At 42.9% G+C, this 23,015-nt stretch overlaps 1 protein-coding gene across 4 annotated transcripts; it reads right to left on the bottom strand.

The window, feature by feature from the left end:
• Positions 1-5,103: 5,103 nt before the first annotated feature.
• LOC308235412 (uncharacterized protein) lies at positions 5,104-23,015 on the bottom strand. Of its 4 annotated transcripts, none has more exons than XM_080644186.1 (6): positions 22,934-23,006; positions 19,258-19,354; positions 18,966-19,065; positions 17,992-18,165; positions 16,892-16,987; positions 5,104-8,013 (listed from the first exon to the last, which is right to left on the bottom strand). In XM_080644186.1, the coding sequence occupies exons 4-6, from the start codon at positions 18,131-18,133 to the stop codon at positions 6,269-6,271; spliced, it is 1,983 nt and encodes a 660-aa protein (XP_080500312.1). In that variant the 5' UTR covers positions 18,134-18,165; positions 18,966-19,065; positions 19,258-19,354; positions 22,934-23,006; the 3' UTR covers positions 5,104-6,268. The 4 variants fall into 4 exon arrangements, with proteins under 4 accessions (XP_080500312.1, XP_080500309.1, XP_080500310.1 ...); XM_080644183.1 differs by having other exon boundaries at positions 17,992-18,154; positions 18,829-19,065; XM_080644184.1 differs by lacking the exon at positions 19,258-19,354 and having other exon boundaries at positions 17,992-18,154; positions 18,829-19,065; positions 22,934-23,015.

The raw sequence follows: 23,015 nt of genomic DNA on the forward strand, positions 1-23,015 counted from the left end.
TTCTAACTCTCTATCCCTCTCCCTTCCTCTCTGTAAAATATCAATAAAATATATTTTTTAAAAAAAAACACACAAAAAAAACCAAAATGTCACAAAGATCCAGTTCTGCCTTTACAAGGCAAAAGGTGCCACAGAGAATATGTGGCAAGTGGGCATTGCTGGTTTGGTAGTTGGGTCTGTAGTTAGTGAACTAATGAATTACTTTTGTTAAAAAACAAGATTGGGCCCTAACCGGTTTGGCTCAGAGGATAGAGCGTCAGCCTGCGGACTGAAGGGTCCCGGGTTCGATTCCTGACAAGGGCATGTACCTGGGTTGCGGGCACATCCCCAGTAGGAGGTGTGCAGGAGGCGGCTCATCGATGTTTCTCTCTCATAGATGTTTCTAACTCTATCCCTCTCCCTTCCTCTCTGTAAAATATCAATAAAATATAGTTTTTAAAAAACAGGATTAGACCGATCCCAAGAGCAGCCAGGGGTCATAACCTTGAAGAAACACTAGGGGTGCTGCGCGTCCAGAAGTTCTGTGTCCTAAGCCTCTCGGGGTCACAGACGCGGATCACAAGGCCTTATTCAACCGAAACCGGGCCAGACACTCCCAGGTCGGGACCAGCGCCGGCATTACGTCCCCAACCTGAACCCGACCCCGTGATCATCCTAAATGCCTACTGATTGCTTACAAGTGGGGTCCTGAAGGTAACCCCAGGCAGGACACGGAAGTTATCTCCTCAGACTATTAACGGTGCACCGACCCCCAGGGCACCCCAACCACAGACTCACGCCTCTCGGGTCAAATCCCGCGGCCATCTGGTTCCCCTCAGCTGCCTCCCCCTCCGACCAGGTGATAATGCCCTTCTCCACACACCACGTCCACACGTCACCCTGTGAGAAACAGAACTTCTACTGTGACGAAAACCCTTCTAGGTACACACCCACACACTCACCTGAATTTCCCCCCAAACCCACCAGGGCAGCGCAAACGTCTTATTTCCGCAAAGCGCTTCAACTTCTGCACTGGCCCCGCTCCGTCTCCGTGGCCAGGGAAGGAGGCGTTTGAAGAAACGCAGACAACTTCCGGTTTTCGGTGGCAATATGTCCGCGCTCGTAACGCGGCTTCGCCACGGGGGCCGCCATGTCGGGATTACTGACTGCCTTACTAGAAGGCAGAACCACACTTTGGGACCGGAAGCAAGGGATGGCGGGAAAATGGAAAGGTGCTGAAATTATCTTGTTTTCTGGCACTTCGACTCCTGTGAAAAATGGGTAAATTTGCCCTGATCAGTTTGGCTCAGTGCCGTGGTCGGCAAACTGTGGCTCGCGAACCACATGCGGCTCTTTGGCCCCTTGAGTGTGGCTCTTCCACAAAATACCACGGCCTGGGCGAGTCTATTTTGAAGAAGTGGCGTTAGAAGTTTAAGTTTAAAAAATTGGGCTCTCCAAAGAAATTTCAATTGTTGTCCTGTTGGTGTTTGGCTCTGTTGACTAGTGAGTTTGCCGACCACTGGCTCAGTGGATAGAGCATCAGCCTTCGGACTCAGGGGTCCCGGGTTCGATTCCCCTCAAGGGCATGTACCTTGGTTAAGGGCGCATACCCAGTGGGGAGTGTGCAGGAGGTGGCTGGTGGATGTTTCTCTCTCATTCATGTTTCTGACTCTATTCCTCTCTGTAAAAAATTAATAAAAAATATTTTTTCCAAATTATTTTATTGATTTTTTACAGAAAGGGAGAGAGATAGTTAGAAACATCGATGAGAGCAGAAACATCGATCAGCTGCCCCCTGTACACCTCCCACTGGGGACGTGCCCGCAACCAAGGCACATGCCCTTGACTGGAATCGAACCCGGGACCCTTCAGACCGCAGGCCGACGCTCTATCCACTGAGCCAAACCAGTTAGGGCCAATAAATATATTTTTTAAAAAAGGGTAAATTTTCAGAGCTTCACGATGCAAACACGGTGTGACCTGAGTTGCTTTCAGAGGGCCGAGCCGAAAAGTACCTTAGCCACGGAGCATATAGAGTGGAGAAACACGTTTCCAAATGAACAATTTGAGATGTCACTTTCGCAGCTGAAGAGGCACTGCTAGAAAGGAACAATGGAAGATAATACATCTGGTAAACAGATACCCACGGATAGCTCTGGCCAAAATATAATTGGTCAGAGGGTTGTTGTGTGTGTATGTGTGTGTGTGTGTTTTGTTTTTAAGAACAAAAACGTTTTCAGAAACTGGTACAGTGTGAGGCTGGCCATTACCAACTAGGAGAAAAGAACTGCTGGGATGAGTCTAACTTGTCATTGGGGGTAGGGACCCTGAAAAAAGCCACTAGCGTGAGGCCAGTAAAACTCTGGAATCAACAGTAAGGACATAACCTGAATGCATCCCATTACAAGGTGATGGAGCTGTAATCCAGGACTTAGGGTTTCCAAGAATGTCAAGGTGCGGTGTGCAGTCCAGAAGGTGTGGCTCAGTTGGTTGAGCGACTAGGAGGACGCAGGTTAGATTCCCAGTCAGGGCACATGTCTCTGGTAGCGCTTTCAGGAGGCAGCCAATCAATGTTTCTCTCTCATAGATGTTTCTCTCTCTCTCTCCCTTTCCCTTCCTGTCTCTCTGAAATCAATAAAAATATATATTTTTAAAAAGAGGTGTGCATCACGCTGTTGTTAAAAAGGCATAATCCTGGACCCTGGTTCAGTACTGGGGTTTCTGGTTTAGGGGGTGTGGCATGTGACTAGGAAATTTGGATTCATTTACTTTTCTGAAGCAAGAAGCTTGGTGTAGAAAACCATTAGAGACAGCCCTGTATTGGACTTACCTGGTGATCATTTTGTACGTTACATACATGTCTAATCACTAATTTGTATACTTAAAACTAATATAATGCTGTAGTCAACTGTAAATGAAAAAAATTTTAATATGTATTTACTTATTTCAGAGAGGAAGAGAGAGGGAGATAGAAACATCAATGATGACAGAGAACCATTGATTGGCTGCTTCCTGCACGCCCCCCACTGGGGACCAAGCACCCAACCCTGGCATATGCCCTGACTGGGAATCAAACCGTGACCTCCTGGTTCATACTTTGATGCTCAACCACTGAGCCAGCGTTGGAACCTCAACCCAACCACCAGCCCAGGGTGCTGGGCATCCAAAGCTTCAGCCTCACGAGACTCTTAGGACCGCAGACACTGATCACACAGCCGATTATTCCCAAACCTGGACCAGATGCCCTCATGTGATGACCACCTATGTCCATCAGCATTGAGCCCCATATTGAACCCTGACCCAGAACCTGACACTGCAATCATCCTAAACGGCACCTCCATCCATTAAAAACAGAGTGGCCTGCAAAGACCATGATGGTAGGGACATGGTCATTGATCTCTACAGACCCTGAATCACCTGATGACCCCACATGTACCCCAACCACAGACAGGTGTATCACCTCCTTCCTTGCAAATACCTTGGCGTCCTTTCACCTGACCCCCCATGATAATTCCATGGATTAGCTACACCACTTGCACCCTGTGATGTCATGTACCCTGTGAGAGACAAACTTCATATGAGACCAAAATTTTCTAGAATTTTCAAAAAGGAGAACACACTGTTTTAAGGTGGTAAAATACACATGAATTTTTACCATTAAAAATATATTTTTATTGATTTCAGAGAGGAAGGGAGAGGGAAAAGAGAAACATCAATGATGAGAGAGAATCATTGACTGACCACCTCCTGCACGCCCCCCACCAGGGATTGAGCCCACAATCTCGGCATGTGCCCTGACTGGGAATTGAACTGTGACCTCCTGGCTCATATGTTGATGCTCAACCACTGAGCCACACCGACCAGGCAATAAAAATACTTTTTTTAGAAAAGAGTGTCATAAGCCAAACATAATTAAATTTGTTTTATGAATACCCCATTTTTAAAAAGTTTAGCCTGCCATGAAATAATATATATATACTAGTATATATATATATATATAAATATATATATAAACATTTTATAATATGGGAATGTTAAAAAATTAAAAATTAGATCATATCTGCTTTTCCTCATAGTTTCATTGAAATATAATTTACATAGATTAGAACTATTTTTGTTAAAATACATATTTTTATTGATTTCAGAGAGGGAGAGATAGAAACATCAATGATGAGAATCATTGATCAATCATTGATCAGCTGCCTTCTGCACACCGCAATTGGGGATGGAGCCCCCAACCCGGGCATGTGCCCTTGACCAGAATTGAACCTGGGATCATTTAGTCTGTAGTCCGATGCTCTATGCACTGAGCCAAACCGGTTAGGGCTAGACCTACTTTTAATCAATTTTTTACTTCGGGAAAATTTTATATTTGTACAAAAGTCAAAAGGTACTACTACAAAGAGTTCGCATATACCTTCATTCAACTTCCTATCTGAACATCTTATATAACCATGGTATATTTATGAAACTGAGAAATTAACATTGGTATAATTGTAAGGTCTGGGGCTGGGAAAGCAGGAACTTTACAAACTTTGCTTTCTAGCCTGCTTGAATAATGAGGAAAATAAACTTAAGCTGTCTGACCTTGTAGGCCAGAGACTAGATATGCCCATAATTTCAATGCCATGCCAGGTGCATTTTTTAATTGGATAGAACTGTATTGTTTTCAAGGCCAGCAGCGAGATAACCACTAAGTGCACATAGGGCTGGTTCTTGAATAAAAAGGGAAGTTCTGCTTGTAGCCTTGCTTAGAATTTGAATTCATTTTCTCTAAGCCCACCGGTGAAGCCCACCGGTGAATAAGTGTGACTCCCCCGGCCTGTGCTCTCGGACCGCGGGACCTCACCCGAGAGCTTTCAATAAACGCGATTTTTCGCTTTTAACCTGCTTGTCTTGGTCAACTTATTGGTTTCGGTCCGGTTAAGTCTTACATCTCTGATTAAACCTTACAATAATAAGCAACCAAACTATAGATACTACTCAGATTTGACAAGTTTTGCCGCTACCATTTTTTTCTTGTCCCAAGATTCAACCCCAAATACAATAGTGATTTTAGACATCATGTTTCCTACATTTTCTCTGTTGTGTAACCATTTCTTGGTATTTTTCTTTTTTATGTCCTCAATTTTTGAAGAGTACTAATCAGGTATTTTGTATGTTAACCAATCATTTAAGTTGGAATGAAAGAATTGCACAAGTTAATTACATAATGAAACAGGCATAGAACACTTTTATGTTGCGTATATTAAAATTTGATCCATAAAGAGAGTAACTGCCACTATTTAAAGCTTAACTCAAAGTCTAGGCAGCTAGAAATATGGTGAAGGCATCCTGTCCCCAATTGCCTGTGAGGTGTACTATCTGCTTAGACCTGTGACAATGCTTTTTCATTCAAGCCTCGTTGCATTCACTACATTACCTAAGCTTTTGCTAAAGACCACTAAATTCAATGTGTTCAGTGATATTTCAGCAAGGATTTGCTGGCAAATGTTGAGGCAACATAAATTACTGTAAATTATGCCATTTGCATTACAAGACAAAATTATTTTGTAGTATGAACTGACATCTATTGAAGTTTTACTTTTGGACAGATGATTTCCCATAATTAAAAATACTTATTAATTCATAATCCCTGATGATGACATAGGATAGGGTTTACTTACCACAAAAGTATTTCCCAATTTGTTACATTCATGGGATTTGTCTCAATGAACACTATTTAGATATATAATGTCCTAAAATATTTTCACCAAGGCTGATTGTATCTGAGTTATTTTGTAATTTTTTATCGAGAGATAATATGACATACTTGATCAGTAAACACAGTATCAGACTCTTTGCATTAAGTCATTTTCATTGCATACTATCTTTTTTTAAAATATATTTTACTAATTTTTTATAGAGAGGAAGGGAGAGGAATAGAGAGTTAGAAACATTGATGAATGAGAAACATCAATCAGCTGCCTCCTGCACACCAACTGGGGATGTGCCCGCAACCAAGGTACATGCCCTTGACCGGAATCGAACCCGGGACCCTTCAGTCCGCAGGCCAATGCTCTATCCACTGAGCCAAACCAGCTAGGGCGCATACTATCTTCTTGAGGTCCCAGAACACAAAAAGGGATTTCCCCAAAGCAACTATCTATAAATTCTCATGTTTAACAAGGATTGACAAGTGGGCAAAAGCTTTCCCATCATTGCTGCACCCATTCTACTTCTCTCCTCATTGAGTCCTGAATTTGTCATGAAGGCTTCCCTAAATTCATTACATTCATAGGGTTTCTCTTCATAGTGAAGCCTTATCCACATACACTACAAAGGGTTTCTCTCCTGTATGTTTTCGCTGATGTCTGATTAGATTAAACTTCTCTGTGAAGCCCTTCCCACATTCACTACATATATAAGGTTTCTCTCCTGTATGAATCCGTTGATGTGCAATCAGCTTGCTTTTTGCTGGGAAGCCTTTTCCACATACACTGCACAAATAGGGTTTCTCTCCTGTGTGAATTCCCTGATGTACAATAAGACGACTCTTCACGGCAAAGCCTTTCCCACATTCACTGCACATATACGGTTTCTCTGAAGTGTGACTTAGCTGATGTACAGTGAGATTAGTCTTCATGGTAAAGCCTTTTCCGCATTCACTACAAGAAAAGGGTTTCTCTCTTGTATGTGTTCGCAGATGTCTGATGAGATGACTGTGCGCTTTGAAACCTTTTCCACATTCACTGCATACATAAGGTCTCTCTCCCGTATGAGTTCGTTGATGTAAAATGAGCTGCATCTTTCCTGGGAAGCCTTTTCCACATTCACTGCATACATAGGGTTTCTCTCCCGTGTGAGTTCGCTGATGTACAATCAGATAACTCTTCCCAGTGAAGCCTTTCCCACATTCATTGCAAACAAACGGTTTCTCTAAAGTATGAGTTCGCTGATGTACAGTGAGATTACTCTTTATGGTGAAGCCTTTTCCACATACACTACATACATATTGCTTCTCCCCTGTATGTGTTCGCTGATGTTTGATGAGAACACTCTTCCTGGTGAAGCCCTTTCCACACTCATTACATATGTAGGGTTTCTCCCCTGTATGAGTTCGCTGATGTGTGGTAAGACTATTCATCAAGGTAAAGCCTTTCCCACATTCATTGCATATAAATGGTTTCTCTCCAGTATGAGTTCGACGATGTGCAATAAGACGACACTTCACAATGAAGCCTTTCCCACATTCATTGCATATATAAGGTTTCTCTCCTGTATGAGTTTTCTGATGTTTAGTGAGATAAGACTTTGTAGAAAAGGACTTCCCACATAGACTGCATCCATGGGGTTTCTCCCCTGTATGAGTTTGCAGATGATAAATGAGCTGCCACTTTTTGATGAACACTTTTCCACATTCATTACAGGTATATGGTTTCTCTCCCAGGTGAGTTTTCTGATGTATACTGAACTGTGATTTCTTGAGGAAAGTTTTGTCACATTCAGTGCATTTGTATTTCAGTCTTGTATGAATTTTCTGATGTTTAGTGAGCTTGGATTTTCTGGCGAAGGCTTTTCCACACAGACTGCATCCATAAGGTTTCTCTCCAGTATGAACTCTCTGGTGGTGATCAGTGAGCTGAGACATCTTCATGAAGGCGTTCCCACATTCAGTGCACATATGGGCTTTCTCTATGTTGTGACTTATCTGTTGCTTATTAACCGGTGAATCATTACTGATGTTTTTCGTACTGACAGGAAATTGCATTTCAGTTTGTTCATTGTTAGCATGTAGAATGCATGTCCCATCGCCATTCAACTCAACAGAGTTAGTTAAGTGACAGCTTCTGTTTTGGTTTTCAAAATGTAAATTCGATTTTAAAGGTTTTTCACGAATGTCAAACATACCATGATTTTGCTTTAATAGGAAATGACCTTCACTCTGATGAACAATATTTGCAAACATATTATATTCACAGCATAATCCCAGATTCTTCTGAAGGCTTCGACTTTGCACGTGACGATTCAGAGGATCAGCAACTTTCTTGAATTCTAAGAAAGAAGAGAACAATAAATCATTCTGTAATCTCTCATAATCTGTGTTTGAAATAAAACTGTTCTTGGCTGGCCGGTGTGAATCAGTGGTTGAGTGTTGACCTATGAACCAGGAGGTCATGTTTTGTTTCTGGTCAGGGCACATGCCCTGGTTGCAGGCTGGATCCCCAGGGTGGGTACCCAGCAGGCAGCCGATCGATGATTCTCTCTCACCACTGATGTTTTTATTTATCTATTCCTCTCCCTTCCTTTTGGAAATCAATAAAAATATATACTTTTTAAAGAATAAAACTGTTCTTACAAAATGCCTTCATGTGCAGTATCTATTTATTTTAAAAATATACTTATTTTTTAAAAATATTTTTATTGATTTCAGAGAGGAAGGGAAGGGGATAGAGAGATAGAAACATCAATGATGAGAGAGAATCATTGATTGGCTGCCTCCTGTCCACCCCCTACTGGGGGAGGGTGGATTAAGCCTGCAACCCAGGCATGTGTCCTTGGCTGGAATTGAACCTGGAACCCTTTAGTCCACAGGCCGACGCTCTATCCTGTGAGCCAAACCAGCTAGGGCTACTTATTGATTTTTTAAAACATTTTGTTTTAAATTCTCCCCTGAGGATATATATTTTTACTGATTTTAGAGAGAGAGGAAGGAGAGGAAGAGAAAGAAAGAAACATTAATATGAGAAACATCTATAAGTTGCTTCTCATACATGCCCTGACCAGGGATCAAACCTGCAACCAAGGCATGTGCCCTGACCAGGAATCGAACACACAACATTTTGGTGTAAGGACGACAGTCCAACCAAGTGAGCCACCTGGCCAGGACTACTGATTTTTTTTTTTTTCTTTTAGAGAGAAAGGGAGAGTGAGAGCGAGAGCAAGAGTGAAAGTGAGAGAGAGAGAAAGAGAGGGAGGCATCGATCAGTTGCCTCCTGTAAACACCCTGATCAGGGACTAAACCTTCAAACTAGGTATGTATCCTGACCGAAAATAGGACCAGTGCCCCTTGGGTGTTTTGGACGACACTCCAACCAACTGAGCCAGAATGCCTATTGCTATATTAACTATTTAGTGTCAATTCTATGTTTTGTACAGTAAGAAATATATCTTGCCGAAACCGGTTTGGCTCAGTGGATAGAGCGTCGGCCTGCAGACTGAAAGGTCCCAGGTTCGATTCCGGTCAAGGGCACGTACCTTGGTTGCGGGCACATCCCCAGTGGGGGGTGTGCAGGAGGCAGCTGATCGATGTTTCTCTCTCATCGATGTTTCTAACTCTCTATCCCTCTCCCTTCTCTGTAAAAAATCAATAAAATATATTTTAAAAAAAAAAAAAGAAATATATCTTGTCTTCGTCCACAGTTCTTGACACTGAGATTGTCAAACCCTTGTAATTTTTTAAAAAATTTATCCTAACTTCATACCAAACACTAACATCAAGTCTCATTTAATTGTACAAAACATTTAACTGGATCTGAAACTCAAACCAAACCCTGGACCAAAATATAATCACTGTACAAACACTACTCAAAGAAACGAAAATATTTCTCCAAATCATAACCACGACTGAATGCAAAACATAAAGCAAAATATAACATTAATTCTAATGTTCCCACAAATAATAACCTTAAACAAATAAGCAAATTCTAACACATCAGGTGATTCTACGTCTGGCACGAGGCTTAAAACTAACTCTAACACTATCTCTAGCTTTAACATCAAATTATAAAATATTTCAACTCTAGAACTAACTCGAATTTAACTTCAACCCTATTTTCTACATTTAAGCTGACCTTAAATCTAAACCTTAAACTCAAATATAACAGTAAATTTTTCATATTTTAAGAAGATACAGCAAGTAACTTTGAACATAATAGATCTTATTATGCCCTGGCTGGTTTGGCTCCATGGATAGAGCATTGGCCTGCAGACTGAAGGTTCTAGGTTCAATTCTGGTCAAGGGCACATGCCTGGGTTGTGGTCTCCATCCCCAGTAGGGGGTGTGCAGAAGGCAGCCAATCAATGATTCTCTCTCATTGTTGATGTTTCTCTCTCCCTCTCCCTTCCTCTCTGAAATCAATAAAATATATCCTATATAATAAAAGCCTAATATGGTAAGCGTCCGGTCATCTGGTCAGCCATTCAACCAAAGTGTAATATGTTAATGATATGCTAAGGCCGCTCAACTGCTCCCTATGACATGCACTGACCACCAGGGGCAGAGAGTTGACCAGTAGAAAAGTTGCTATGACATGCACTGACCACCAGGGGCGGAGAGTTGACCAGTAGAAAAGTCGCTATGACTTGCACTGACCACGAGGGGCAGAGAGTTGACCAGTAGAAAAGTCGCTATGACATGCACTGACCACCAGGGTGCAGACGCTCCAACCGCTAGCTTAGATTGCTGCTGGGGACTGAGCAAGATGGGCCAGACCGTGGTCCCTTCTGGCTGGCCAACCTCCTGCATCCCTCCCCAACCCTGATTGTGCACCGGTGGGGTCCCTCAGCCTGGCCTGCACCCTCTCTCAATCCAGGACCCCTCAGGGGATGTCGGAGAGCCGGTTTCGGCCCAATCCCGCAAGCCAGGCCAAAGGTCCCCACTGGTGCATGAATTCATGCCCTGGGCCTCTAGTATATATATATAAATAGATTTTATTATGCCATAAGTAATAAATATTCATTACAGAATTAGTAGAGATTTCATTGAGGGATTGTATGAATTGGCCAGGGCAGAATAAATTTTAAGAGTGTTCAAACACTACACTAAACTTACCATACTTTAAGAAGATACTAGGTTTCATTACATCTCATTATATTCATTAAAAAATCGGAAGTTTTTTTTAATTGTTGAATCTATTATAGCTGTTCCTCATTTTCCCCCACTCTGCCTCCCTCCACTTTGTCCCTGCCCCCTTACAGGCCTTCACCACATTACTTTCTGGGTCCATGGACAATGTACATACACATATATGTTCTTTGATTAATCTCTTCCCAACTCACCTATCCCTCCCCTCTTGAGATCTGTCAGTCTGTTTCATGTAATTGTCTAAGAGTTATGAATATCTTTCGTTATACATCAAAAAAGACCCTTATGCCCTAGCTGGTTTGGCTCAGTGGATAGAGCATCAGCCTGTAGACTGAAAGGTCCCGGGTTCGTTTCTAGTCAAGGGTACATGCCTGGGTTGCGGGCTCGATCCCCAGGAGGGGACGTGCAGGAAGCAGTTGATCAATGATTCTCTCTTATCATTGATGTTTCTATCTCTCTATCCCTCTCCCTTCCTGTCTGAAATAAATAAACTCAATAAAAATATTAAAAACAAAACAAAACAGTAACCTTTTGGTATACAGGACGATGCTCCAACTGAGCCACATTGGCCAAGACTCTATGAAAACTCAACTAGATCTGATCAGCTTCTGGGTTCGGGAACACATTGATCAGCCCAGGGGGTGGTTTACTCCAGTTCCATGGGGACAGAGCTCCTTATTCAGAAATTCTTTAGACCTTGTCCTCTGTACCTACTCATCTGTATCCTTCATAATAAAACAATAAACCCAAGCATTTCTCTGAGTATGGAGAGTTGCTCCCACAAATTGAACCTAAAAAACTCAGGAAACCCTCCAATTTATATCCAGCTGGTCAGAAGTATAGGTGACAATTTGGACTTGTGATGGAAATCAGAATTGGGTACAGTCTTATGGGATGACCTCTTGACTTGTGTCTTTGCTTATTTTACTTTTTTTAAACAATTTTTTATTGTTAAAAGTATTACCTATGTCCCTCTTTCTCCCCCATTGACACCCTCCAGCCCCCTCCCTCCCATCCCAGGCCTTCAGCACCCCCGAACTCTTAACTCGAAGGGTCTAACGCTACTTCTAGATAGATAGTGTCAGAATTGAGTAAATATGTAGGGCCTCTAGGTTTAATAATTCTAGATACAGAAACCTGAAACAAAGTAATAAAGGTAATCACAGCCTGTGAAACATGGTGAAAGGAGGAATGGAGATGTAAGAGGTGGATTAAGTCAGATACACAGGATGGGGCAGAAGCAGGTTCAGAGGCGTTTATATGGGGAATCTGGCAGTCATTGATTAATGATAATACAAGTATAAACCTGTGTTTCATGTACTCACAATGGCAAACATGCTTTTGCTCAACCTGCATTTAAAGAGAAGACAAGGCCCTGACCGATTTGGCTCAGTGGATAGAGCGTCGGCCTGCGGACTCAAGGGTCCCAGGTTCGATTCCGGTCAGGGCATGTACCTTGGTTGCGGGCACATACCCGGTGGGGAGTGTGCAGGAGGAAGCTGATTGATGTTTCTCTCTTATCGATGTTTCTCTCTATCCCTCTCCCTTCCTCTCTGTAAAAAAGCAATAAAATATATTTTAAAAAAAAATAAAGAGAAGACAAGGTTCACTGATGGGCTAAATGGGAGAAGCAAGAAGAGGTTAATGAAAGTGAGGACTTAAACATTACTCCAGGAATTATGTGGAGTGAGCCACCCAGAAAGTGAAATGCCTTTCAATGAAATAAGGGATATTACTGAAGTTCAGAATGAGGAGAAAATCTAGACTGCATTGTGAAACAAAGTTTAATATTATTACCACATATCCAAGTACAAATATGAAGAAGTTATTTGACTGTATAAATGTTATAAAAGGTCTATTCTGAAAATATGTGTCAGTCCATGAACATTTACAAATTCTTCAAAGAAAGATAGTAAACTAGACTGTGTTTTGAAACCTGTAAAATAAAACACGAAGGCATATCTAAAGTTTTGGAACTCAATAACTCCACTAAAAAGAAGCAAACACTGCCGAAGCCGGTTTGGCTCAGTGGATAGAGCATCAGCCTGCGGACTGAAGGGTCCCGGGTTCGATTCCGGTCAAGGGCACGTACCTTGGTTGCGGGCACATCCCCAGTGGGAGGTGTGCAGGAGGCAGCTGATCGATGTTTCTAACTCTATCCCTCTCCTTTCCTCTCTGTAAAAAATCAATAAAATATATTAAAAAAAAAAAAAAAAAAAGAAGCAAACACTGAGTATTGTGATCCGGTGCATACCTGCTGACAGGTGTACAGAACAAATACACAGAGAGTATAATGTAGATGCTCAGCATATGATTTCCAGGAAATTATAACAGACTACTGAGGGTTATCATGTGCCTAACACTTGCTATTCTTCTTCTACTATTTTTTATTTGTTTCAGAGAGGGAGAGAGAGAGAGAAACATCAATGAGACAGACTCACTGGTCGACTGCCTGGTGCATGCCCACCACTGGAGATTGGGTCTGCAACCCAGGCATGTGTTCTGATCGGGAATTGAACTATGACCTCCTGGTTCATGGGTCAACACTCAACCACTGAGCAACACCAGCAGGGCTTAGGTCAGGCAATTTAGCACTTTTCAAGTCACTCCTGGATTCTTCCCTATCCACCTTTTATCTTTCAAAATTTTAATCTGCATTTTTCTACTGTCACAAATTGTGATGGTGAGTGTAACTTGGTTATATTTCCCTCCCTTATACAGTATGTATTATATATTATAGGCAAAGTGGTCCATTTTCAAACCTAGTTACATAATGTCACTTTTCTACTGGTTTTTCAACTTTAATGGAATGAAAGCAAGGTCTTCATTGGCCTCAAGAGGCGATGTGTGACCAATAGCTCACTGCCACCACGCTGTCCTTATCTACAGTCATTTTCCCGCCTGCCCATTTCACTCTATCCAGAGAGGCTTCCTAGAAGTTCCTCAAACACATTCCAAATTCAGCTCTGGAACTTCCCATAGGCTTACATTTGGAGAGCTCCAGGGAGCTGACTCATATCCCTCATCTAGGTGCTCAAAGGAACCCTATCAAAGAGCCCTTCCCACTCCTCAAAGCAATTCTGGGAGGAACGCCCACTGTTCCATTGGCTGCTTCAATTTCCTTACAGCATTTTTTGCCCGAAGATATAAATTTATTATTGATTATCTAGAGTACTTCTACTGAGAATGAAAGGACTGTGCAAACTAGAGTACAGCTGTTAACTTAAAAAATACTAGACTATTGCCCTAGCTGGTTTGGCTCAGTGGATAGAGCATTGGCTTCCGGACTGAAGGGTCCCAGGTTCTATTCCAGTCAAGGGCACGTGCCGGGGTTGCGGGCTCAATCCCCAGTGGGAGGGGCATGTAGGAGGCAAGCGATCAATGATTCTCTCTCATCATTGATGTTTCTCTCTCTCCCTCTCCTTTCCTCTCTGATATCAATTAAAATGTATTTTTAAAAAATATTAGGCTATCAAAATGCAAGTTCTAAAGAAATAAAGCAGTCACTTAGATTGCAGGAGGCAATCACAAGTATGGAATGCATGAGAGTTTTCAGGAAAAGGACAGAGACTTTCTAAGCAAGATCGTATCACAGAGATCACTGAAAGAGAAACTGCAATTTCATATGACAGGAAACTTGGTTACCTGGGACGAAGTGTCATCAGCATATGATGAGAAAGTAATCAGTTTTATTTTTATATCCTAGAAATGAATAATCTGAAAATGCAATCACGAAAATAATTCCATTTAAATAATTATTTTAAATAATAAAAGAGAATCTCATACTTAGGAATAAACTTAAGAAAAGGAACTGTAGAAATCTTATTCTGAAACTTATAATATATTGTTGGAAGAAATTAAAGACCAAATTAAATAGAAAGACAGACAATGATCATGGATCAGGATGTTTAATATGGTTAAGATGGAATTACTACCCAATTAAGGTACAGATTCAATGTAATCCCTACCAAAATCCTAGCTGTTTCTTCTTTTGCAAAAATTCACAAGCTGATTCTAAAATTCAAATGAAAATTTGACCATCCAAAAATCAAAATTATTTTGAAAGACAACAAAGTTGGGTAATTCACTCTTCCCAATTTCAAAACTTATAAAGAGCTACAGGAATCAAGGCCTCAATAAGAATGTATAAATAGCTCTGGATGGTGTGGCTTAGTTAGTTGGAGTTTGTCTCATGGACGGAAGGGTCACTAGTTTGATTCCAGGTAGGGGAACTTGCCTAGGTTGAGGGTTTAGTAACTGGTGGGGGCCAGTTCAGGAGACAACTGTTAGATGTTTCTCTTTCTCTCTCTCTCTGTCTCTCTCTCTCTCTCAAGTTATGGCCAGTATGGTGCAGTGGTTGGAGCATTGGCCCATTCACCAAAAGACTGCAGGTTCGATTCCAGGTCAAGGGCATGTACCTGGATTGCAGGTTTGATCTCCAGTACCAGCAAATACAGGAGGCAACTAATCAATGTGTTTCTCTCTCTCTCTCTCTCTTCCTCTCCCTCCTTCCCTTCTACTCTCAATGGAAAAAGTATCCTCCGGTGAGGATTAACAAAAGCACTTACTACAAATATATTAAAATGAATATGTTAAATGAATATATTTAAAAACATTTCTGTAAATATAAAGTGTTCTAAAATTGATTGTGATGATGGTTCCACCCCATCTATATCAAATATACCACAAACCAGTGAATTATATAATTTAGGTAAAATGTATGGCATGTGAATTACCAGGTGTACCGGTTAATAAGGCGGATTTTTTCAATGGAGTTACGTATATGTTGATATACTAAATCTAAGTAAAACCATTAAAATTATGATGTGGGTTTTTTTGTTTTCTTTTGTTTTGTTTTTAAGAAAATAACTGTAGCCCTGACCAAACTGCTCAGTTAGTTGTAGCATCATCCCAATATATGAAGGTTGCACATCCCTGGTCAGGGCAACATATAAGGATCAACCAATAAATGCATGAATAGGTAGAATGACAAATCAATCAATCTATCTATCTATCTATCTACCTACCTACCTCCCTCCCCTGCCTCACTCTCTCTAAGATCAATAATAATAAAACAATTAAAATGAGTAAATAAATAAATATATACAGTGATAACATTTTAGAACGAACAAAAATCTGAATTGGAAAAACTAGGAAGTAAGTCATTTGAAGCAGACATAAGTTATGATGTTGTTTGGTCTCAAACTCATGTAGTATGTTAAGATCTTTTCTTGTTCATCAAATGAAACAGAAGAGACCTTTAAGAAGGGAGCTCAGCATGCAGGGAACAACCCAGGTGATGCCAGGATAGACAGAATTCAAAATATCGAATTCGGAAAGAGAAACTAACAGTAAACAAAAACAATGGAGGGAAGTCGATTCCTGCTCTCACACACAAAATGAGAAGTCAAAGGCCAGCTGCCATGACGATGAGTAAAATACTTTGGAAGAAAGTGTTCATTAGACGATACTGAAGGAGAAGTCAATTTGGGAGTCCATGTCACAGAACAGAAAGAGGTCAACTCATGGGAACAGAGGAGACGTTTAAGATGAGAACTGAGGACCATTGGAGGATGGGGAAAAACAACATAAATGCACCGTGAAAAGCAGGTTATCACGGGGACATAGCATCCAAAGTGGGTTGGAGCTTATGGAGGGAAATCACTATTTCCAACCAGGACATGGAGGCCTGGTAGTAAGAAAAAAGTGATGAATTCAAAGTTCTGTCTTTCCAAAGAGACCTGGAAAGTAGAATTTCCTAGCTACAGAAGTGGTAATAAGACAGAGACACTGTGACCATGGACAATGGACAAAGGGAAAAAAAAAATCTGAGATTCCTAGGACAAAGGAAACTATGCCAACAAAATCAAGATGGAGATAAAATAAGCAAGTCAGAGCTCAGAAAAGAAAACCAGGGCATGCTATCCTCTAAACTTCTCCAAAAGGGTTCTCATATGTGGAGGGGTGGTTTTTTGAGTTTCCTCATTCACTGTCACGGCTCTGACAACTTCGCTGACTAGAATGTGACTTCCCGGCCGCCCGCCTTGTTGGTTCTCCCCGCCTCACCTGGAGAGACTAGACAGCGGCATCCACGCTGTACTGTCCACGGCTCTTTCCCTCGTTCCAACTTGGAGAGCGCGTCTTGTTTGCTGGCTTGATACCCTGCTTGTGAACAATGACAGAGACTCAGACATGTTATATTGGGCTGGCGTCTGTCAAGAAGGGAGAATGAGCCCTAACCGGTTTGGTTCCGTGGATAGAGCGTCAGCCTGCGGACTCAAGGGTCCCAGGTTCGATTCTGGTCAAGGGCATGTACCTTGGCTGCGGGCACATACCCAGGAGGGAGTGTGCAGGAGGCAGCTGATCGATGTTTCTCTCCCATCGATGTTTCTAACTCTCTATCCCTCTACCTTCCTCTCTGTAAAAAATCAATAAAATATATATTTAAAAAATTAATAAAAAAAAAAGAAGGGAGAATGAGCCCTGGCTGGTTCGGCTCAGTGGATGGAGCTTTGGCCTGCGGACTGAAAGTTCCTGGGTTTGATTTCAGTCAAGGGCACATGCCTGGGTTTTGGGCTCGATCCCCAGTGGGGGGCTTGCAGGAGGCAGCCAATCGATGATTCTCTCTTATCATTGATGTTTCTGTCTCCCTCTCCCTTCCTCTCTGAAATCATTGAAAAAAATATATATATATATGTATATATATTTTTAAATATATATATATATTTTATTAATTTTTTACAGAGAGGAAGGGAGAGGGATAGAGAGCTAGAAACATTGATGAGAGAGAGAGAAACATCGATCAGCTGCCTCCTGCACACCCCCCACTGAGGATGTGCCTACAACCAAGGTACATGCTCTTGACCGGAATCAAACCTGGGACCCTTCAGTCCGCAGGCTGACACTCTATCCATTGAGCCAAACTGGTTAGGGCCAGTGAAAATATATTAGAATAAAAAGAAGAATGGAGAATGAACAGGTTCACATCTAACACAATGACTTTTGTATCAGGAGAGGGGACATTATACTCTCTTGTCTCGGGCAAGAGAAAGATGTGTGGTTGTACCATGTCGCATATCTGTATTTATTCTGAACAGTTAAGCAGCTTATCAATAAAAAGCCACTGACAGAGAACCATCGGACTGACACGGGGGAGCTGTCCTCACCCACTGACACCAGGTGGCTGTAGGTCTCCAACATCACGTCCCTGTACAGGTCCTTCTGCTCGGGGCCCAGGAGCTGCCACTCCTCCCAGGTGAAGTCCACGGCCACATCGTGAAATGTCAGGGATTCTGGTGACACCTCCATGTTGTGTAATGTTGTGACGTCCTGTACATGATCTGGGAGAAATGTTAGTTTTTCTGCTCATTTTCACTTTACAGACTGCACCTATATAGTGAGTGGGGTTTTATTTTAATATACAGTTGAAGACTCACATGCCTAGTAAAATACTATTAGTAATTGTACATCCATGCAGTCTTCCAATTAGATGTTTCTACAATGTGAAAAAGTTAAATGTGCTTGTTAACCTAGAAACACGTTTCATATATTCAAATTAATATATTCGAAAGAGAGAATATATATGTAAAAGCCCAAGCAATCATTCGATTGGTCCACTGTTTGACTGGTAGCTATGACGCATACTGACCACCAGGGGCAGACACTCAATGCACAGGGACAGAAACATGGAACAGACTGATGAATCTCAGCGGGAAGGGGGAGGGGGAGGGTGGGGAGAGATTAACCAAAGATCTTATATGCATACTAGAGGCCCAGTGCACCGGTGGGGTCCCTAGGCCTGGCCTGTTGGGATCAGGTCGAAACCAGCAGTCCTACATCCCCAGAGGGGTCCCAGATTGCGCGAGGGCACAGGACAGGCCGAGGAACCTCACCGTGCACAAATCTGTGTGTGTGTGTGCGCTTTTCAGATTAACGGAGGTGGTTTTATAGGCCTCTTCAAATCCATTACAGAAGAAAGTCAAGAAAAAAACAAATCCAGTCACCTGAGCCTGGAGCATTTCCTTCTGTTCTCTGAATAGAGCTGGCAACAGGGAGGCCCTCTATCTTGGTGTGTTCAGGTCTGCTCTGTATTTCTGTACAGAAATCTGTCTGCAGTCACGGGTGTCACGGAAATGCTTACCCAACCCTGCAGCTTCCGCCTGCTTCACATGGTTCAACTGTCCCTGGTGCCTTGTAACGAATTTTTATGAGTTTATTTGAGCCAAAGCGAAGACAAGTGCCTGGAAGCAAAATAGCAATGAATTAAGAAAATGCTTTAGAGAATGGCAGTTTTACAACTAATTTATATATTAGAATCAAAGAAACACAAGAAGGTTACATGAAATCCATTGGTGACACATTAGGGGTGAGGGAAAAGGCAAAGCAGAGAAATCTCTGTGATTGGATTAAAAGTAAAATGAATAGACACCTACTTCTGTGTAGGCGGAAATAGGATAATTAACATGACAGCAATAACATTGAGGGATTCTGTGGTCTCTTGCTCTGGTGGGAGATTGTACCCTGAGGAATCTGGAAAAAAAAAAGGAAATTACCCCAACATTTCAAAGTCAGGTCATCCCAGATGTAAGAAGACAATTGACAGGTTTGGTTAAGTTAAAGAATGACCTTTTTTAAAAAATACATTTTTTTTAAACATTAAGTTCAGAGAGGAAGGGAGAAGGAGAGAGGGACAGAGACATCAACGATGAGAGAAAATTATTGATCGGCCACCTTCTGCACGCCTCCTACTGGGGATCGAGCCCGCAACCCAGGCATGTGCCCCTGACTGGAATTGAACCCGGAACCCTCAGGCCGAAGGCTGACACTCTATCCACTGAGCCAAACCAGCTAGGGCTAAAGAATGACCTTTAATGAAGATACCAGTCTAGGACATGACTACTGCCTAGACTCACTTTTAGTTAGAAGGAATTCATTTCAGACCATCCAATGTGTTGTGTCGGCCTCTGAGTTTGTAAGGCTCACCATGCAGGCCCCTCCGAGTTTGCTAGGTTTCGTATGTGGTCCCCCTTAGGTCCACACTGGGGAGTTACAACCTGTGGTAAGTTGAGGAGAAAAGTCAATGAGTGGTCCATTTCCTCTGGGACCTGTTGCCAAGGTGCTCCTGCTGACGATGCCCACAGAATCGCTGGTGTCCCTTTTCTGGTTTCCTGGAAGTATTTACTCTTCGGGCCAATAAATCCTTAGGTTCTACATGTGGTGAAGGTGTTCCTTCATTCTCTGGAGTTTCGTGGAGTGATTGTGAAAAAAAGATGAGGGAAATGACACTGTAGGGGTAGAATAATTTTTTCTCCTTCTCTTAGGTTCTTTGCTTGGTCTAATAATTAAATCGACACAACCCAGATTAACAGAGGAAAAACAATCAAAAAGGTTAATAACAGCCCTAGCCGGTTTGGCTCGGTGGATAGAGCATTGGCCTGCGGACTGAAAGGTCCCAGGTTCGATTCCAGTCAAGGGCACATGCCCGGGTTGCAGTCTCGATCCCCAGTAGGGGCGTTCAGGAAGCCGCCAATCAAACATCATCATTGAGGTTTCTATCTCTCTCCCTTTCCCTTCCTCTCTGAAATCAATTAAAAAATATATATATTTTTAAAAAAGGTTAACAACATGTATACCTCCTGTATACATAGAAGGGACCTAGGAAAATGAAGTCACTGTCCGAAGTGGCAGATGCCATCATCTGAAATGCCACCTTCACCTAACGATATTGGGGTTGTAGAGTCGGTTAGCAGAGGTTACCGGGACATGCACAGTCAACAAGGGGAAGGTGGTTACTCAGCTCTAAGTCCTCTCTCCTCCACTGATGCTTCAGACAGGTGAGGGAGACACCTTAGGGATGAGATTGCCTTTACACATGTAAATGTCCTTCAAAGTTGTAACATACTAGCCCCTCCCGCCCCCCCCCCCCCTCCAGCAGCAGTTTCCTCAAATTAACCAGCTTAAAATGACCAATATCCCAAAGAGGCATATTTTCGGGTGGCAAACGGTCCCCTTCTGACTCAAGAAATTATGTATTTAAAAGACAAAATTAGCCCTCGCTGGTTTGGCTCAGTGGATCGAGTGTTGGCCTGTGGCCCGAAGGGTCCCAGGTTCAATTCCTGTCAAGGGCACACAACCGGGTTTTGGGCTGGATCCCCAGGAGAGGGCGTGCGGGAAGCAGCAGATCAATGATTCTCTTTCATCCTTGCTGTTTATAGCTCTCCCTCTCCCTTCCTCTCTGAAATCAATAAACATATCTTTTGAAAAAAAAATCCATGAGCAAGGCCAAATTTTTTTTTTTTTTAAAAAAGGATAAAATTATCTCAGAAACAACCAACAGATTTTCGCACAGTTGGCTAGAATTTGCATCATGTACTTCCTAGTAAGTTCATTTCAGAGTAATTCAGTCACTAGCGGTGGGAACTGGAACCACCACCATTGATGAAGACGGACCCAAACTTACTGATACACTGGCATAGGCTCACCTTGTCAGAGGGATGGATATTAAATAAAATTCTGTTAGCAAAGAAAAACGCATGAATGTATGACAGGCCAATAAGCAACAGCGTCCACTGGTATCGATATACTAAGAGATGAGAACAGCCCTAACCGGTTTGGCTCAGTGGATAGAGCGTCGGCCTGTGGACTGAAGGGTCCCAAGTTCGATTCCGATCAAGGGCATGTACCTTGGTTGCGGGCACATCCCCAGTGGGGGGGTGTGCAGGAGGCAGCTGATTCAGGTTTCTCTCTCATCGATGTTTCTAACTCTCTATCCCTCTCCCTTCCTCTCTGTAAAAAAATCAGTAAAAATATATTAAAAAAAAAAAGAGGTGAGAGCGGAAGTAGACAAACTTTTTCTTTCTTTTTAAATACTTTATTGATTTCAGAGAGGAAGAGAGAGGGAAAGAGAGATAGAAACATCAATGATGAGAGAGAATCACTGACTGGCTGCCTCGTGCATGTCCCCTATTGGGGATCAAGCCCGCAACCCAGGCATGTGCCCCCGACCGGAATCGAACCCGGGACCCTTCAATCCTCAGGCTGACGCTCTATCCACGGAGCCAAACCAGTCAGGGGCGACAAACTTTTTCTTTTTCTTTTTCTTTTTTTTTTAAAAATATATTTTATTGATATTTTACAGAGAGGAAGGGAGAGGGATAGAAAGCTAGAAACATCGATGAGAGAGAAACATCGATCAGCTGCCTCCTGCACACCTCCCACTGAGGATGTGCCCGCAACCCAGGTACATGCCCCTGACCGGAACCGAACCCGGGACCCTTCAGTCCGCAGGCCGACGCTCTATCCACTGAGCCAAACCGGTTTCGGCCAAACTTTTTCTTAAAGAGACAAAGGGACATGGTCCCCTTTGCAGACCTGAATGTCTGTGTCACAACTCAGTTCTGCCTTTGCAGCGCGAAAGGTGCCACAGAGGAGGCATGACACACGGGCGTTGCTGGTTTAGTCCCTGGGTCTCCAGTTCGTCAACTGAGGGACTGAAGGTTAAAAAGCAGAAGGACTGGCAATAGCACTCTGGGCCCTCATGCCTTGGGTCCCAACAGCAGCCAAGGCCGTAACCTTAAACACCAGGGACCCTGCTCGTCCAAAACTTCACCCTCGCCAGCCTCTCGGCACCGCGGACTCTGATCACACTCCCCTATTCATCGGAAACGCAGGCCAGACACTCCCATGCGTGGACACCGCGCCGGCCCAACATCACTGACCCCCCCACCTGAACCTGACTCCACGATCTTCCTAAATGCCCCCTGCACGTCTCACAGGTGGGGGGACCTGCAGCACCCCAAACCCTGACAGCCCGGACAAGGGCGTTATCTCTACAGACTCTTCACCTGGGCACCGACCCCCAGGGCACCCCGACCACACACAGATGCCTCTGCTTCCCCTCAAATACCGCAAGTCCCGTTCCTACGCGGCTCCCCTCAGCTGCCTCCTCCCGGCTGCTCCTCCCCTCCCCCTCCGACCCCGTGGTAATTCCATGCCCCGCACAACGCCACGCCCACACGTCACCTGTGAGAAACCAAACTTTTGCTGTGACAAAAACAAACACACACAAACAAACAAAAAAAACTTTTGGGGACAAAACCACACACTGACCTGAATTTTTGTCCAGACCGACGAGGAGAGCGAAAACGTGGTTATTTCCGCGAACGGCTTCAACTTTTGCCCTGGCTCCGCC

This window comes from Plecotus auritus (assembly GCF_963455305.1).
Source record: "Plecotus auritus genome assembly, chromosome: 10".
NCBI lineage: Eukaryota > Metazoa > Chordata > Mammalia > Chiroptera > Vespertilionidae > Plecotus > Plecotus auritus.